The sequence below is a fragment of the Doryrhamphus excisus genome, chromosome 17 (genome assembly GCF_030265055.1).
Source record: "Doryrhamphus excisus isolate RoL2022-K1 chromosome 17, RoL_Dexc_1.0, whole genome shotgun sequence".
Taxonomy (NCBI): domain Eukaryota; kingdom Metazoa; phylum Chordata; class Actinopteri; order Syngnathiformes; family Syngnathidae; genus Doryrhamphus; species Doryrhamphus excisus.
Genome location: NC_080482.1, coordinates 6,540,268 through 6,559,277, shown reverse-complemented (window position 1 = coordinate 6,559,277; position 19,010 = coordinate 6,540,268). Strand labels below are relative to the sequence as shown.

Below are 19,010 nucleotides of genomic sequence, written 5' to 3'. Positions count from 1 at the left end.
ACAATAGCCACCGCAGGAAGTACGCTGTCAAGAAACTGCTTATATCGCATTATACATTATATTACATGTATGACAATTTAAGTTGTGCTTATGATAGTGTGAAGGCCAGCAGAGAAGGCCTTGCTGGGTCTGACTGCACAGCACTGTTGAATAGAAAAATTAATTCAAATTTAAATGATATTGTCAAATTACACTATGATTTCTGGCACGATATGTGGCCTTTCAAAATCAATTAGCGTGATTGCTGTAAAATTTGTTAGAATAGTATCATGCTGTTAAATTGGCGGAAAGCACTTCAACCCTGACCTTATTTGCACTTCCTGTGAAAGTCGGGAATAATTTTACATTTACAGTTATGTAGATAGGTACAAGTTAAAAAAAAAATGCGGGCTCTTCCAATTTTTCAATGTGAGAAAATGTAGGAAAATAGAACATTTCATTGTTACTTAAATAAAATGACCAGGGATGAAACAGATTACTGTGTATAATGTTACTCCTGCAAAAAATGTGTATTGTGGTGTTGATTAACTCTCTCTCTTAGACACGGGATCATTTATCCAAAGCACAGCGAGGCCTTGTGGGAGATGGAGTCTCGGAAGTGATGACTAAACTGAGAGTCACTTCCAGTGACGGCACCAGCTACAGCGGGGATTTGCTGGCCATTATAGACGTCCTGAAGAACATGACTGAAATCTTCAGGAGGGCATACTACAGCCCCAGCAGCGCAGACATGAGGGTGAAGTCATATTTGTTAAATAGTGTTATAACACAGAATTATTAATCTCTCAAACCCCCCCATTTAAATTTATAAATTAAATTATTCATTCATAATTACAGATTAACTGTTTTGCCCCACTAGCATTAATCGTTGATGAGCCAGAGAAGACCTTTTTTTTTTTACTTTGGAATCCATTAAAAGGAACTTTCTGGTCACCTCAGGAAGCACCAAATACATTTTAATAATTAAATATTGTCATTAGCATTCATTAATCCTTCCTATCCCAGTTGACTTATAGGCAAGAGGGAGGGTTCTCCCGAGGCAGGGTGCCAGTCAATCACAGGGAACATATGGAGAATTCACTCGGGGATAATTTAGAGTCTCTAATTAGCATTAACATGCATGTTTTTGGGGAAAATGGGAGGAATCCGACATACTAAACACGAGGCCTGCTGTAAACATGTATAATAATACACTTTAATGCGTCAAATTTAATGTCTAAAGCTGAACAAATGTACTCAAATTGAACTCAGACAGGGAGATTTTAGTTTTATCAAGGATTGTAGCATTTTGAAAACATTTAATGACATTTTTTTTATATTGCTAATCTTCCTCTTGCAAAATGGAAAACAGAGACAATGAGACTTATTTTCCTTTTCTCCAGAACTTTGTGCAGTCGGTCAGCAATTTGCTAATGGAAGAGAACAGGGAACGATGGGAAGAAGCACAACTGGTAAGGATAATCTTTTTTTTAAATTGCATGTACATTATCACTAAATCGCTACTTACACTTTATGTGGAGCACGAGGGAATTATACAGAATTTGCATAATAATGACCACAGTGCTTGCACGACTGCTTGGTTTTACAGCAGTCTGACAAACACCTGTATATTTTTTCTATAGCTAAAGCTGACGAGTTAAAGGAAACATCCACTCCTCCATCTGCTGTATTCCTCATCTTGTGCAATACCATCTTATATCTATATAGGAACTTTGCACAACAGGAAGGATTTAGGACAAATCTGAGCTCTGAGTATCAAAAAAAAACATCATGTCTACTCTTGAATATGTACACTATAAGCCAGGGGTCTCAAACTCAATTTACCTGGGGGCCACTGGAGCTAGGGTCTGGGCAAGGCTGGGCCGCATCAGTTTTTCAAAAAAAAAAAACGCATTTATTAAAAACAGAAAAATATACAAACTTTTTCAGTGCTTTGGTTCCGATTTTCTACAATAAAAGCTCTGATAAATTATTTTTCTGCACAAAATAAGATGAAAAGTAACTAAACAAATCAAGAATAAAGAAAATCAATATAAATCAGTAATAAATAAATATAATAATAACAATAAAACGGCAAATAATACAAACTTAAGAAACCACATATAGTTGGTGGGTAGACAAATTATTTTTTTTCAGATTAAAATTAACAAAGCATTATTAGAGCCCTGTAGACATGACAAAACACGACTATAGTCACATTTATACTCTTTTTATTTACAACATATTGCGCAACTGCAGGGTCTCGAGACACATGCTAACTCGCAAACTAGAGAGCTAGCGACCTAAACGGTAGCCTTCAAGTTATTTCCTTTCAACTTAAATAGCCAAAAACTTACCACTTCCACACGGATAGGGAGGATAACTATTAACAGTTATTTAACCTTTAACATGAACATTAATCAAACGTAATAATTTTTTTTCTGGGTACATGATACCATACAGCATCCATATCAAACTTGCGCGGGCCGCACTGACATTAAACTTTCATATCAAGGCGGGGGCCTCAAAATTTGTGTCCTGCGGGCCACATTTGGCCCACGGGCCGCGTGTTTGAGACCCCAGCTATAAGCTATCTGTCCTCTGGAACGCATCCAGAAGATGCAGAAACTTGTAGAAGATTATCCCTGACTCTCATTCATCTTTGAAGTATATATATACTCCGAATCCAACAACCCGATTTTTGTATTCATTGTGTTCTCACAGCTGGGTCCAAATGTCAAAGAGCTGTTCCGCCTGATTGAGGACTTTGTGGATGTCATTGGTCTTAGAATGAAAGACTTTCAGGACATGTATGAAGTGACTGATAACCTAGGTAAGCCCTCAAGGTCAAATCCTGAAAACTTTGTTTTTGTTTTACTTGTACAATCACTGAAAATGTTGATAAATGGACTGTAGTGTCTTCGAAGTTTAATTTGTGTCATTTTCTGCTACAGTTTTGAGCATCCATAAGCGTCCGATGCTGGGTAACGCTGACATCAGTTTCCCCATGAAGGGCTGGAGGGGCATGGTGGATTGGGCCCGCAACTCAGAGGACAAAGTCACCATTCCAAAACACATCCTGTTAACGGGAAAGACAGGTGAGAGCTGCAACATTATAATATAACATATCATTAAAATGTGTCTGCACGGCGGAGAAGTGGTTAGCACGCAGGCCTCACAGCTAGGAGACCAGGGTTCAATTCCACCTTCGGACATTGCTGTGTGGAGTTTGCATATTTTCCCCGTGCATGCGTGGGTTTTCTCCGGGTACTCCGGTTTCCTCCCACATTCCAAAAACATGCTAGGTTAATTAGCGACTCCAAATTGTCCATAGGTATGAATGTGAGTGTGAATGGTTGTTTGTCTATATGTGCCCTGTGATTGGCTGGCGACCAGTCCAGGGTGTACCCCGCCTCTTGCCTGAAGACAGCTGGGATAGGCTCGACCCTTGTGAGGAAAAGTGGTAGAAAATGAATGAATGATGTAACATAAAAGTTTTTTTTCATTTATAAGTCGCTCTGGAGTATAAGTCGCAGGAACAGCCAACCTATGAAAAAAAAGTGCGACTTATAGTCCGGAAAATACGGTCAATAGGATAGCAGAAACAGTACCTATATAACATAGATAATATAGTGTTGTACATTTAAAGGAAGTCATTCATCACAATTGAACCGTCATTGGAAGATAGATTGGCTAACATCTAATATTTCATATGTCAATATGTCACGGCCAGCCAATCGCTCATGTCTGATGTGGATGTATTGATCTGATGTATTGCGACATGCAAAAACAGAAGGGCCAGGGGAGGTCGATAGTAGCAAGTTGAAGTCGCCAATGGGGGTTACCATTGCCTCTGCTTTAAGTCATTCAGGCTACACTGGGCCCAGGTGTAGGGACTTGGCCTGATTAGCCCCTACTTCAACTCCAGGCCCTGCAGCAACGTGCAGAGAGAGAACAGCAAACACATCACATGCATGCACGCGAACATGCATATGTTTTGAACTAACCATATTGTGTTTGCATTTAGACAAATATTCATTCATTCATTTTCTACCGCTTTTTCGTCACGAGTTGCGGGGGGTGCTGGGCGAGAGGCGGGGTACACCCTGTACTGGTTGCCAGCCAATCACAGGGCACATATAGACAAACAACCATTCACACTCACATTCATACCTATGGACAATTTGGAGTCGCTAATTAACCTAGCATGTTTTTGGAATGTGGGAGAAAACCGGAGTGCCCGCAGAAAACCCACGCATGCACGGGGAGAACATGCAAACTCCACACAGAGATGGCCCGAGGGTGGAATTGAACCCTGGTCTCCTAGCTGTGAGGTCTGCGCGCTAACCACTCGACCGCCGTGCAGCCCCATTTTGACAAATATTCATTCATTCATTCATTTTCTACCGCTTTTTGCTCATGAGGTTGACGTGGCTGCTGGAGCCTATCCCAGCTGTTTTTGGGCGATAGGCGGGGTACACCCTGGACTGGTCGCCAGCCAATCACAGGGCACATATAGACAAACAACCATTCACACTCACATTCATACCTATGGACAATTCGGAGTCGGCAATTAACCTAGCATGTTTTTGGAATGTGGGAGGAAACCGGAGTACCCGCAGAAAACCCACGCATGAGATGGCCGAGTGTGGAATTGAACCCTGGTCTCCTAGCTGTGAGGTCTGTGCGCTAACCACTCGTCCGCCGTGCAGCCCCATTTTGACAAATATTGTATATTTAAATAAGGGCTGTTGGGAAATAACATGGAATATATGTATAAGCTCAGTAAAGACAAAAGTAAGAATTGTTAACGTTAAACTGGCAATTACTGACAACCTGTCTGTGACGTTTATGGAACAGATTTCTAGGTAGTTATGACATATGTCCAGATTATGCAAAACCTTATGCACCCAATTATAGGTGGCTGTCAGCCCTTTCCACCTACTCCTTTCAACTCGGGTATATAGGCAAGCGAAACCTAGATGCTGCTGCGGCAGAAGATGATCCTACCTCAAAAAAAAAAAAAAGGAGGTGAGAGGATTAGAAAGTTTGCAGTGGAGTAATGTGAACAATTCAAACACAGTCCCACACAAGGGGGTTCAGGCATACTGCGAAAATGTCAGTACTGTTAAAGATGACATTGTTGATGCAAACCCTGGTTTAGCCCATGTTTGGTCTCTGGCTTGTTATTCCACTGCCAGTCCCAATGATTTTGGTGTTTGGGTGGTCTCTGTCTTTAAGAAGAGCCCTAAAAAGATCCATCCACATAATGTGGAAACTAAAAAACAAATGTATCGTAACAACCTATTGATGTTGTGGATTCTGCTGTTTGTGTGGCGTTAAGGTTGGCAATTGCTAAATCAAAAATGATGTAAGAAGAAACGCCGGCCAATCACAGCTCTGGTACAACTTCTGAAATTTTTGGAGGTGCGTGTCAAGGTCCGCTGGAGTCTTTGGAGGGGGTGGAGCCAGATAGCGTTGCTTAAACTGTCGCTTAATTCAGCCTTAATGCTAAGAGTACACTGGGCTGGTGCCAGTTTGCGCCAATGCAATTTGCTGTGGCGCCTAGTGTCGCCAATAAGGTGTCTAGTGGTGTGCAGTGGCTCAAACTGCCTCCCAACTGGCTCATGGTGGTCCGTAATGGCGGAAAAAATTAAGTTTGGCGGCAAGAAAATTTCAAAATGTTTAAAATCTTTGTTGCGTCAATTGCTTGATGCGAATGTCCACCGAGTGGAACCAACTGTCACAAACAATCCACCTATTGGAATCCACTGGAATGTAATGGCACGAGCCAAGTTGCGCCAATGATGCTAGGAGTCCACTGGGCCGGTGCCAGTTGGTGCCATTTTGCGCCAATACAATTTGCTGTGGCGCCTAGTGTCGCCAATAAGGTGCCTAGTGGCGTGCAGTGGCTCAAACTGCCTCCCAACTGGCTCATGGTGGCCCGTAATGGCGGAAAAAATTCAGTTTGGCGGCAAGAAAATTTCAAAATGTTTAAAATCTTCATTGCGGCAATTGCTTGATGCAAGTGTCCACCAAGTGGAACCAAATGTCACAAACAATCTGCCTATTTGAATCCACTGGAATGTAATGGCACGAGCCAAGTTGCGCCAATGATGCTACGAGTCTACTGGTCCGGCGCCAGTTGGTGCCAGTTCACGCCACAGATTATGTGATTGCCGCATAGTAGCTTGCTGTGGTGCTGAATAACGACAACATGGCAACATGCCGAGCAAACGCGTTAATTCGGCGCCACAACAAGCCACTACGCGCCAAGCCCAATGGACTCCTAGCATTAGGTTGTCATCAGGTTCATCTTTCACCGGAGTGGTTCACAGCCTGGGATGACAATCAATCCCTCCAAAACCGAGTCCACGGTCTTCATAGAGTGCCCACTCTGAGCCAGCGATTATATTGTGGGGTCTTTTTCACGATTGAGTGAAGAACCAAGTGGGAGATTGACAGACGGATCAGTTCGGCATTGGCAGGGATGCAGACTCTGCATCTGTCTGTTGTCGCCTATGGTCTGGTGGGTAGTGACCGAAAGAACAAGATCAAGGATATGAGAGCCAGAATGACTTTCTTCCTCAGGATGTCAGAGCTGCTGCTCTGCTGCATTTCGAGGAGCCAGATGAGGGGACCTTGTGCATCTGGTTAGGATGCCTCCTGGACATGTCGTGTTGATGCTTGTAGCACACAAAAACTCTGCAAAGTGACACAACCTATGCACAAAAGTGCTCTGGCACACACCTGGCAACAATCAAGGCAACATGTTTAGCTGTGCTACACACACATTTAGTCAGGTTGCTAGTTCCACCAATGAACTGCATTGAGGGGCCAAAAAACGGGGCCTGAAGATGGGTCTTGGATGAGTCTCCCAGCATGACAATGAGTCAAAACTTAAGGTCATTGGTCCTTCTAGCTGTGGGCAACATTGGCATTTGCCCGGAACTCCATTCTCCAGGGAGCGCCACAAGGGAAGGAGGGGAAACTTATTTGCTCATCAGTTCAGGATATTTGTGTAGGATGGCCGTCCTTTACTGGCACATCTCATCCACCTCGCATTAGTGGATAAAACCAAACTGAGTTGCCAGGAGGGTGAAAACAAGGGGGGCCATGGTCGGGGCACTTTTGAATGTAAAGCTAGCACTGCATCAAGGCACCAAAACAGCGCCTTAAGTTGAAAAAGACTATTATTCTGGACCAGTCTCTGGACCTTAATACCATAGATAATCTGTGGAGGAAGCTAAAAGTTGACGATTGACAATTTCGAAACCTTCAGGATTTGGAGTGTATCTGTAGCAAGCAGAAGACCAAATCCATCTGAAAAAAGTGTGACCCCTGTGACCTCTATCTTTGCCAACAACAGGGTTTTTTCCCCCACCATTTAGTTAGATTAATCAGATTTTGCTTGGGAATGAAATACTTATTTCCTTTAATCATATACATTAATTAATTCATTTTCTACCACTTATCCTCACGAGGGTCACGGGGGGTGCTGGAGCCTATCCCAGATGTCTTCAGGCGAGAGGCGGGGTACACCCTGGACTGGTCGCCAGCCAATCACAGGGCACATATAGACAAACAACCATTCACACTCACATTCATACCTATGGACAATTCGGAGTCGCTAATTAACCTAGCATGTTTTTGGAATGTGGGAGGAAACCGGAGTACCCAGAGAAAACCCACACATGCACGGGGAGAACATGCAAACTGCACACAGAGATGGCTGAGGGTGGAATTGAACCCTGGTCTCCGAGTTGTGAGGGCTGCGCGCTAACCACTTGTCCACCGTGCTGCTATTCTGGACCAGTCTCTGGACCTTAATACCATAGATAATCTGAGGAATAATCGGAGGAAGCTAAAAGTTCGAATTTCGAAACCTTCAGGATTTGGAGTGTATCTGTAGCAAGCAGAAGACCAAATCCATCCGAAAAAAGTGTGACCCCTGTGACCTCTGTTTTTGTTTTTTTTTCCCACCAATTACTTAGATTAATCAGATTTTACTTGGGGATGAAATACTTATTTCCTTCAATCATATCCAATACAAATTAAATTCATATTTAATATATTGTCAGTCTCTCTCTGTTAAAATAAATCTACCACGCTTGTTCTAATATAAGTCCCAATTTATGCAAATGTTGCTTAAATATTGCTTTTTTTTGCAACAAAGTGAATTAATATTATGTCGACAGTGCACTCAGTTCAAGCACACCAAACTAATTTTGAAGAAATTATTTGAATCACTGATTTATGTTACCTCCAGGCTACAATCTGGTTTATATGAATTTCAGATAGGCCAGCCAAAAGCTTGATGAATATGAAACATAATGCAGTGCGTTATCTGCTTTGCACACACATACACTACTCACTTGGTTCACCCTTGATGCCCATGAAAGCTCAGCTGTTGCCTGGGAGCTATAGTCTCCGCCTGCGGCCTGGCACACTGCGACATTCTCTCAAGCTGCCGTATAGTGTGCTTGAGTAGAGGAGCTGGATGTTTTCAGATGGCTCAGCAGATGGGAGTTGTTTTTCACCTTTGACACATCAGCAGGAAAAAAGGGTTCCTTTTGCCTGAGGCCTTTTTGAAACCTTCTCGTTGTCAGAATTCCAGATTTGACATTCCTATTGAATCAGGATGCCATTCCTGTTTTATATGTATATACTCTGTCTCGCTTGGTTGGGAGTTGACAAGCTCAAATGATTTGATTCACCATGTTGGCACAATTACCTGATAAGACTTTCCAGGAAGTACATATTGGGGGTCTCGACCGGAGTGGTTGATTTTTTTTTTTTTTCATGTGAGGAAAGCACAAGCAGTGCTGTTGTCGAACGACATCTTATTTTATGTAACAATGTTTTTTTTTTTTCCACGTTCATCCCTCTATCTCGCGCTGTCAATTTGAATGAATCACGTCACAAGCGACTTGTGCATAACCGGGCTTTTATACTGCCTGTCAGTCGCATCGCGTCACCATTGTCACCTGCAGCACCTGAGAGGATTTACATTTTTTTTTTCCTTTTGAAGGAAGGTAAAATACGGGAAACAATTTAAATGGGAAGGCTGCACGGTGTTTGAGTGGTTAGTGTGCAGGCCTCACAGCTAGGAGACCCAAGTTCGATTCCACATTCGGGCATCTCTGTGTGCAGTTTGCATGTTCTCCAAAATTGGCGACTCCAAATTGTCCATAGGTATGAATGTGAGTGTGAATGGTTGTTTGTCTATATGTGCCCTGTGATTGGCTGGCGACCAGTCCAGGGTGTACCCCGCCTCTCACCCGAAAACAGCTGGGATAGGATCCAGCAGCCCCGCGACCCTCGTGAGGAAAAGCGGTAGAAAATGAATGAATGAATGAATTTAAATGGGAAGGCTGCACGGCGTGTGAGTGGTTAGTGTACAGGTCTCACAGCTAGGAGACCCAAGTTCGATTCCACCTTTGGGCATCTCTGTGTGCAGTTTGCATGTTCTCCAAAATGTTCCTCCAAAAACATGCTAGGTTAATTGGCGACTCCAAATTGTCCATAGGTATGAATGTGAGTGTGAATGGTTGTTTGTCTATATGTGCCCTGTGATTGGCTGGCGACCAGTCCAGGGTGTACCCCGCCTCTCGCCCGAAGACAGCTGGGATAGGCTTCAGCATACCCGCGACCCTTGTGAGGAAAAGCAGTAGAAAATGAATGAATGAATATAATGACATAATATATTGATGTATTCCCATAATATTAAAATATTTTCCCAACCTGATTTACCTAAAATGTAATATTTTATTTTGCTTCTTTCTCACAATATTAAAACTTTTTTCTTTCATATTTTATTTAACATAACCACAACTTAATTTTCCAAAAAATACAAGTTTATTAGTTGTTTTTTTTGGTTCTGACTTATTATGAAAATTACTGCGTTATTATACAAAAATGACATTATTTTCCCTCATAATAATAAAATATTATCCTCGTGAAATTAGGTCTAAATGAAAATGAATGAATGAATGAATTTAAATGGGAGGATGACTGGAAATATACACAGTGATTGTCGTCTGTACAAAAAACATTTGAAATATGTTATATACTGTATATACGGCATATACTGTATTATAAAGTGAACATAAGGCCAAGCCTACACAGATATCAATCAATGTTCAACATTTGACAGCAGGGGGAAATTAAAGTTTCACAGCAACACGGTGATAGTAGCAGCAAGACCAAAATAAATCCACCCTTCAAAAAGTACATCGAATATACATATATAAATATATATATACGTACATATTTCCAGCAGGTAATAAGAATGAGCTGTCATACTGTATGTGCCAAGTGTTGCTGTTTTCACTATCAATATATAAATGTGAATGAAAGCGAGCTTGTGAAAACACATGACCTGAATGTATGTCCAAGCGAATCTGTGTAAAGCAACACCATTTATAGCTGACTAGTCATGTAGGCCACCTCCATTCTAAAGAGCTCTTGGGGGCTGAAGGAGTGGACACAGCATGGCTGACCTGGATTTTTCCCTCTAACACAGGCCTCGTGTTCAAAAAAAAAAAAAAAAATGCACCATTGAGATTCAGAATTCTGATTTTGACCTCTTTGCTTGTTTCTCTCTTGTTGTGCCTCTGTCTCTCAGATTCAGATGACACCTCGACGTTTGTAACGGGAATAGTTCTGTACAGAAACCTGGGAAGCCTTCTGAATTTCCAGAGGTAAGACCATTTTTGGCGTACATTTTTTTTTAAACATCTTGTATAAAATATACCACTCACCAACTCCTCAACTCTTCTCCAATTTTTCTATAATGGGTCATTAACAGGCCCATCAAAAATGTGGTCCACAACTGGCCCGCGGGCCAGATGTTGTTGGTGTGGATCTTGTCTTTTCTCCTTCCTCCCTCTCTCTTACCATCTTCACAGTCTTCAGTGATTAGTAATCTCTTCCATGCGACATTTAAAATTATTTTTTGCATGGAGGAAAAGTGGTTAGCATGCAGGCCTCACAGCTAGGAGACCCGAGTTCAATTCCACCCTTGCCCATCTCTGTGTGGAGTTTGCATGTTCTGCCCGTGCATGCGTGGGTTTTCTCCGGGTACTCCGGTTTCCTCCCACATTCCAAAACATGCTAGGTTAATTGGCGACTCCAAATTGTCCATAGGTATGAATGTGAGTGTGAATGGTTGTTTGTCTATATGTGCCCTGTGATTGGCTGGCGACCAGTCCAGGGTGTACCCTGCCTCTCGGCTGAAGACAGCTGGGATAGGCTCCAGCAACCCCTGCAATCCTCGTGAGGAAAAGCGGTAGAAAATGAATGAATGAATGAGTATATTAATAGGGTTGCATGGAGACCAAGTGGTTAGCACGCAGGCCTCACAGATAGGAGACCCGAGTTCAATTCCACCCTCGCCCATCTCTGTGTGGAGTTTGCATGTTCTCCCCATGCATGCGTGGGTTTTCTCCGGGTACTCCGGTTTCCTCCCACATTCCAAAAACATGCTAGGTTAATTGGCGACTCCAAATGAATGTGTGTGTGAATGGTTGTTTGTCTATATGTGCCCTGTGATTGACTGGCGACCAGTCCAGGGTGTACCCCGCCTCTCGCCCGAAGACAGCTGGGATAGGCTCCAGCACCCACCGTGACCCTTGTGAGGATAAGCGGTAGAAAATGAATGAATGTTAATATTTTGCGTGTCTGGAATGGATTAAACGGTTGACATTATTTCCTATGGGAAAACATTGTCATTTCATCTTTGGTCAGACCTCTTGGAACGAATTGTGAAGAAAACAGAGATACTCCTGTAATTCAATGCATGAGTGCAGTAAACGCAAGCCATGCGTTCACCAAACATGTTCTTGCTGGGGAAACAGCTTTTCTGTGGTGAATTTTTATGACGCGGTGAAACAAATGCTGTCAGCATACAGCTCATCAGTTCAGCTTTGTTTCACATCAATTTTAAATGTGTGGAGATAGATGGCAGCTCCTCTCTGAAAAAGCAAGATGCGCACGCTGGGAAAAAGCCACCTCCTCCATATGCCTCCAGTTCATTGCTTCTCAATTATTTTCCGGAAAATGGAGAGCATACAAACATATGCAAGAGCACTATAAATGTGTACATGTTGGCAGGTCTGCATTGAAAGAAAGCCAGTTTATGTCATACATCATGTTTATTATACATTTATTTTATATTTATTTTATTTATATTTATTTTATATACAGTTTAATACATGATGTATAATGTTTAAGGTGATATTCTAAATGACCATTTTGGAGTCGTAGAAAACTATCACAAGCTGGTAGTAAGAATTTCAACATACTGAATTGTGAAAGTGAAACAAACCCTAAATCTCACTCCTCGGTCAAACTCTGCGGACGGCTTTCATCTCCCTCAGCTTCTGCCATTTCCGTTCTTTCTTATCTTTTTTTCATTTTTGCATTTGATTGCCCCTCGAGCAAAATGAGATGAGTTTGAGGCAAGAGACTAGATGCCATGAAAGATTAAAGTGACTGATTGTGTTTTGCAATGGTGAAGGGGTAATTGTGCTTAAAGCATACACTGATGATATGAGAAGCCAGAGCAAGACACGTCGAACGTGTTTGGCTGTCCAGAATTCTTCAGAAAAACCACCTCCAGTAGCAATTAATTTCTTTGTGATTGCCTCATACGCTATGATTGATAGATACTATGAAGACTAGGAATCACAATGCCTACCAAAGAGGCGGAAGCGTGGAGACATGGAGAGAGAGAAGCGAGTAAAACACAGTAACGGACAGTGATCGTCTTTGTCATCTGCTACTGCCTTTATTAAGAAGCGTGAAATACGTACAAAACTAAATAATCCAAATAAATCAAAACAAATAGTGGTAAGCCATGATATTCAGCACTGGACAGTTCCGTAAAACCTGATCGTTTCAGACGCACCATACTGAGAACTAGTGGTGTGTCAGTCATGAACGAACAGGTCAAAAGAAGTAGTTCTTTTTTGTGAACGGAATGAACAAAGTCACTGCCTCTAAAATACCCGTTCAGTGCGTTCAGTCACAAATACTTTCTTTTGATTGGCTGGAGAGTCAGTTGACCGTTCCTTTTGCAGGGCGGGACTATCTGCGTGCTTGCCTGTCTTATCCTATCGTCGCGCCTCGCTTTGCGGGTGCGTGGGGTTAGCTGACTGAAAGACCGAGACCGAGAGATTGACCGACACTGTCATTTACCTCATTCATTCCGTTCACAAAAAAGAACTAGTTCTTTTGACCCGTTCGTTCATGACCGACACACCACTAGTCATCATGTGTTGTTGCACTGTTGAGTCAGAACGAACGTCAACATGAGTGAACGGACTGACTCGACACGGCTGACCGGGTCTATGCACAGGGGGAGATCACAGGCTAACGACCAATTGACCAAACAAAATGAACTGATCTTTTTATTGAATGAACCGGAATGATCCGGTTCACTGAAATGAACGGTTTTGCCTATCACTACTGAGACTTTGTATTAGGGATGCTGCCATCAGGGATTACCTGATATCAATATTGATGACATACAGTATACAGACTGTCGATATTTTATTATATATTATATTCAATGTGATTTTTTTTTTGATGGAGCCCAGAATTCCTGCTATATAATCTAAAAAAACAAACCCTAAAATCACTTTAGACAAAACCATTGTGGAGGTAGTATTTGTGGTGCTCCATGTAAGAGAGCAATCGGTAGAACCCGGCAGAAAAAGGCTGGTCATGTAGTCCAATGAATTCAATTATTGCTCTGGTTATTTGCTTAGCCTTCTGATGGTCACGCACATACGGGGGGAATGTTGACTATGTTAGCTGTCGTTTGACAGGCTGCACCCTGAGCCTGGAAAACTCGGCATACTCTATTAAATGTTTGTTCTATTCCAGTGAGATATTTTTCATGGTATTTGTTGCAGGATGCAAACTTTACATCACTCTTACAAATTGGATATGTTGGGTGACATGTTGGGTTTGCCACTGCGTGCCTGTGTAGTGTGAAGGAAGTGGGGGGGGGCACTATCCAAGACATTACAGTAGAACTCTGCTGGCTGCAATAACACTAATCATGCTTATCCTCACGAGGGTCGCGGGGGGTGCTGGAGCCTATCCCCGCTGTCTTCGGGCGAAAGGCGGGGTACACCCTGGACTGGTCGCCAGCCAATCACAGGGCACATTTTGACAAACAACCATTCACACTCACATTCATACCTATGGACAATTTGGAGTCGCCAATTAACCTAGCATGTTTTTGGAATGTGGGAGGAAACCGGAGTACCCGGAGAAAATGCACGCATGCACGGGGAGAACATGCATGTTGGTGTGGATCCCGTCTTTTCTCCTTCCTCCCTCTCTCTCACAGTCTTCAGTGATTAATAATCTCTTCAATGCGACATTTAGAATGATTTTTGCATTGTTTTTTTCTTGTAAAACGAACTATTCCTAATAGTTTGTTAATAGGGCTGCATGGAGGTCAAGTGGTTAGCACACAGGACTCACAGCTAGGGGACCGGAGTTCAATTCCACCCTCACCCATCTCTGTGTGGAGTTTGCATGTTCTCCCTGTGCATGCGTGGGTTTTCTCCGGGTACTCCGGTTTCCTCCCACATTCCAAAAACATGCTAGGTTAATTGGCGACTCCAAATTGTCCATAGGTATGAATGTGAGTGTGAATGGTTGTTTGTCTATATGTGCCCTGTGAACATGCAAACTCCACACAGAGATGGCCCGAGGGTGGAATTGAACCCTGGTCTCCTAGCTGTGAGGCCTGTGTGCTAACCACTTGAACGCCCTGCAGCCCAACACTCATCATAAATAAAAAAATATATATACAATTAATCCATGTGATATGTTATTGGTTTTTGACCGATTTCAGTCCATAAAATCCTGACTGGAGCATCCCGAGGCCAGTCACGATGAGTACTTAGTTAAGTTATCTTACTATTAGCGTTATTATAATCGGTAGCCATGTTTAACTAACTACAAATGGGGGGGTTGGAGTAAATAAGCTTCTTATGAAACTATATCACCCATTCATCATTTATGGAGCGAGTGAGTCTTGTAAAATGTTGTCTTCTAGATTTTGTCACAGTAATTCTGTTTTCTTTGTCCCCGTAGAAACAGCACAGTTCTCAACTCCAAGATTGTATCAGTCACCATCAAACCCACCCCTGCGTCCCTCTCTGCTCCAGTTACCGTTGAATTCTCTCACTTGTTCAACGTGAGTGACTAGTCAATGTTTTGTTTCAAAGTAGCTAATCAGCCGCGCTCTCTGTGCCTTTTTAATTGATTTGTACATTTCATTCACAAGGGCACCACAAACCAGACCTGTATATCCTGGGACGAGAGTGAGAGGTAAGGTGCACTTGGTTATTAAATTCATGTTTTTAGACTATATTTTCTTATGTCGTGGGTTGTGTGTATTCAGTCAGTATAAATCTAAATATGCTCATTGCATTATTGCATTACTTCTACTCGCGTGCCTTGACATGCAAAACATTCCACAAATGCATCGCTGAGACTGTTTGAACAAATATTCTACTTATCCCGGGGGGAAATAATATTCTACGTAATGGAAGTCGAACCCTGGAGAACAATCCAAGCACCGTCGGCCATCTTTGGTTTTGAAATCTTTATATATATATATATAGTATTATTGTGCCAGTATCTAAGTCAATAGTGCTGAGTGTGTTGGACAGCTCCTCTCTTGTGAAATGTAGTATTAACAGCCAACTGTCAGTACTACAACACTGGTGCAAGCGTGTGGAAAATTAGAAGTGTCTCTCATTTTTCTGACATGTACAATCTCCTCATACGCCGTACATTTGCAAAGAGATTAGTTGGGTGTCAACTGTCACGTCGAAACACGGGCGTAGAGTCTATACCAAAAATTAAGCATGCAAAAGTAAGCTAATGAAAATTATCTTTCGCTATTAATGTTACCGTGACTCCCCATTTACTGTCTTTTGTGGTTTTGAATGTCAGCATTAATGACAAGCAGACTCAATGATAGTGTGAGCATACCAAGGTTTAAAAAAAGTAATTTGTGGGTGATTGATGTGAGGTTTGGAATGGAAATACATGTAAAAAAAAAACACTAATCTATGTCATACTTGTCAATATTTGCATTTGAAAATAATTGATATTTCCTGAAAAATGACATGACTGCCCATTAAACAATACGCTACACTGGCTCGAGCGTGGATACTATCAGTATCACTTGCAGTATTGATGAACTTACTCATTATATACAGGATATTTTTATTTAAAGAAATTGGGACGGCGATTGTACGAGATTTTATCCATCCATCTATCCATTTTCTACCGCTTATCCTCACAAGGGTTACGGGTATGCTGGAGCCTATCCCAGCTGTCTTCGGGTGAGAGGCGTTGTACACCCTGGTCTGGTCGCCAGCCAATCACAGAACACATATACACTACTGTTAAAAAAGTTTTGGATCACTTGCAAATGTCTTTGTTTTCCAAAGAAAAACGCATTTTGATGCATTTAATAAACATTTTTATCCATTTTACAAACAATTAAAATGAATCAGATGATTTTCAAAAGAATGAGCTACATTTTTGCATAGAGGCCCACTATCAACAGCTGGCAGTCCTCTGCATCAATCTCCTGGTATGGCTGTTGTTAATCAGCCATACCAGTTAATTAATCGGTTAATCAGTTAATCATTTTATAAGGCTAATAGATTATTATGAAGCCCATCTAAAAATCTAAACTAGAACTAAAATAGTTTACCACTACTCCCTTCATTCAGAGAGCAGCACAAACTGGGTCTAACAAGGACATAAAAAGTAGTGTAGTTTAAGACAAAATTGCACTAAATAGTACCCGTCAAAGACCAGTGTCAGTACCAACAGTGAATGCTGGATTTCATGGCAGGACTACCAAGAAAAAGCCTTGTCTCAGACTGGCCAAAAAATATCCAAGTGATCCCAAACTTTCATAGATTTTATTAGTCATAAAAATAATTGTACACATCAGTGATGTACTGTATTTTTTGGACTGTGGGAGGAAACTGCCACCATGCTAAAATGCAAAAAATCTCACATCACTACTCTGTATGAGTACACACTTTCCAGGATAAATGGCAATTTTTACACCGGAAATGTCCCATTATGTATGAGATGTGTCAGAAAAGTTCCAGAACTGTTGATGTTGATTGCATTCTTCAATGTGAGGGACATTGTCTACTGCAAGATCTTGCCTCCAAGGCTAATATCAAAGAAGAGGAAAATTTCGCCGAGCTGGAGAAATGGAATAACCTTCCTACAGGACCATGTGATTTTTGTCTTCTTTGGCAAAGCTGAATGGGATATGTTTTGAAGACATGGACAACATCAAGATGATCGTGTCAACAGAGCTGCAAAGGATCCCGTAAGAATGAAGGCGTGGCAGAGATGGCTGGGAAAGTGCGTTAGACTCCAGATGGATTACTTCAAAGGAGAAAAACCTTTAGTTTGGATTTGAAAAAATATCTTTTATGACACCAGTCCTGGAACTTTTCTGACAGAACTCATATTTTTATTTTTTTTTGTAGCTGTTTGATTTGGGAAATCTTTTTCATCCATGTGACTGCTTTTTGGCAGAGGATATTTACCATGTAGGGGTGCTGGATTAACACAAAAATTATCCAGCGAGACTGTCTGCAGGCAAGACATAATCACATATACACAGAAACAGAGTTGGAATATATTCCATTTGAGTTACATGTGCTGTGGAAATCAATATGGAGACACGCTGAGGGCCGATATTTATATGATCAACATACACTCAAAAATGTATACTTTTGTAATTTCATTTGATGATTGGTCATGAATTTTTCAATTTTAAGTAAATATGCCACTTTTTCTATAATTTGTATTGCATGTTGCAGTATTTGTGTATTTTGCACAAACAATGTTTATGTGTGAAATCCACCCAATGGCATAACAGTAAAAATAGCATAATACAGTCTTCATAATATGAAGAGCTGCTGCCGATACTGGTATTTGTTGATATCGGTAATCATGTACTACATAATATCAGTTAAAGTTAATATCGAGCATTCATTCATTTTCTACTGCGGGGGATGCTGGAGCCTATCCCAGCTGTCTATGGGCGAGAGGCGGGGTACACCCTGGACTGGTCGCCAGCCAATCACAGGGCACATATAGACAAACAACCATTCACACTCACATTCATACCTATGGACAATTTGGAGTCGCCAATTAGCATGTTTTTGGAACCTAGCATGTTTTTGGAATGTGGGAGGAAACCGGAGTACCCGGAGAAAACCCACACATGCACGGGGAGAACATGCAAACTCCACACAGAGATGGCAGGGTGTGGAATTGAACCCTTGTCTCCTAGCTATGAGGTCTGCGCGCTAACCACTAGAACACCATGCCGCCCTAATATCGAGCATCTCAAATAATAATGAGTGACAGGTGTTGGTAGCAGGTGTCATGTCTATATGTGCCCTGTGATTGGCTGGCGACCAGTTCAGGGTGTACACTGCCTCTTAGCAGAAGACAGCTGGGATAGGCTCCAGCATACCCCCGCGAGTACAATGTGAAAGCCCAAGAGGGAAGATAGAGATATTTTTAGCACCTAAAATTGGATTTGTGTGTCAAAAAATATAATAATAAGAAAAAAATAATGGTAATGTTTTTTTTTTTCATTTGAACATGCATCAGATTACAATTGAATGCATCACATAATCAGTTCACAGTTCCACATGTCCAAAAGGAGTAGGAAGAAGCAAAGCTTATTAAATCCTACCCCTCCATCTGGTACTTTTAGAATCAGTAACTGTTATATTTGTTCACTTCCTGCTTTCCATAATACAGTTTAAGGTTGTTGTTGTTTTTTTTTAAAATAATGTACCTCGTACCGAAGTACGAGGTGATATGACCATACAATGACATTATGTGTACCATAGTAACTGTCATTTTATGTATTGCTTAGAAAAACTAGAACACTTAAATATTTTTCATCAATTGGTGACTCTAAATTGTCTGTTATGAATATG

The 19,010-nt window shown here is 41.6% G+C and overlaps 1 protein-coding gene across 10 annotated transcripts in view; it reads left to right on the top strand.

The window, feature by feature from the left end:
- Nucleotides 1-19,010, top strand: part of adgrb1a (adhesion G protein-coupled receptor B1a) — a 119,039-nt gene that overhangs the window by 49,685 nt on the left and 50,344 nt on the right. For all 10 annotated transcript variants that reach the window (XM_058052772.1, XM_058052773.1, XM_058052774.1 and 7 more), the window contains 7 exons: nt 542-736; nt 1,383-1,451; nt 2,704-2,812; nt 2,934-3,077; nt 10,607-10,682; nt 15,097-15,199; nt 15,290-15,333. In XM_058052772.1, coding sequence (XP_057908755.1) covers nt 542-736; nt 1,383-1,451; nt 2,704-2,812; nt 2,934-3,077; nt 10,607-10,682; nt 15,097-15,199; nt 15,290-15,333 — 740 coding nt within the window. The remainder of the gene's footprint in view (nt 1-541; nt 737-1,382; nt 1,452-2,703; nt 2,813-2,933; nt 3,078-10,606; nt 10,683-15,096; nt 15,200-15,289; nt 15,334-19,010) is intronic.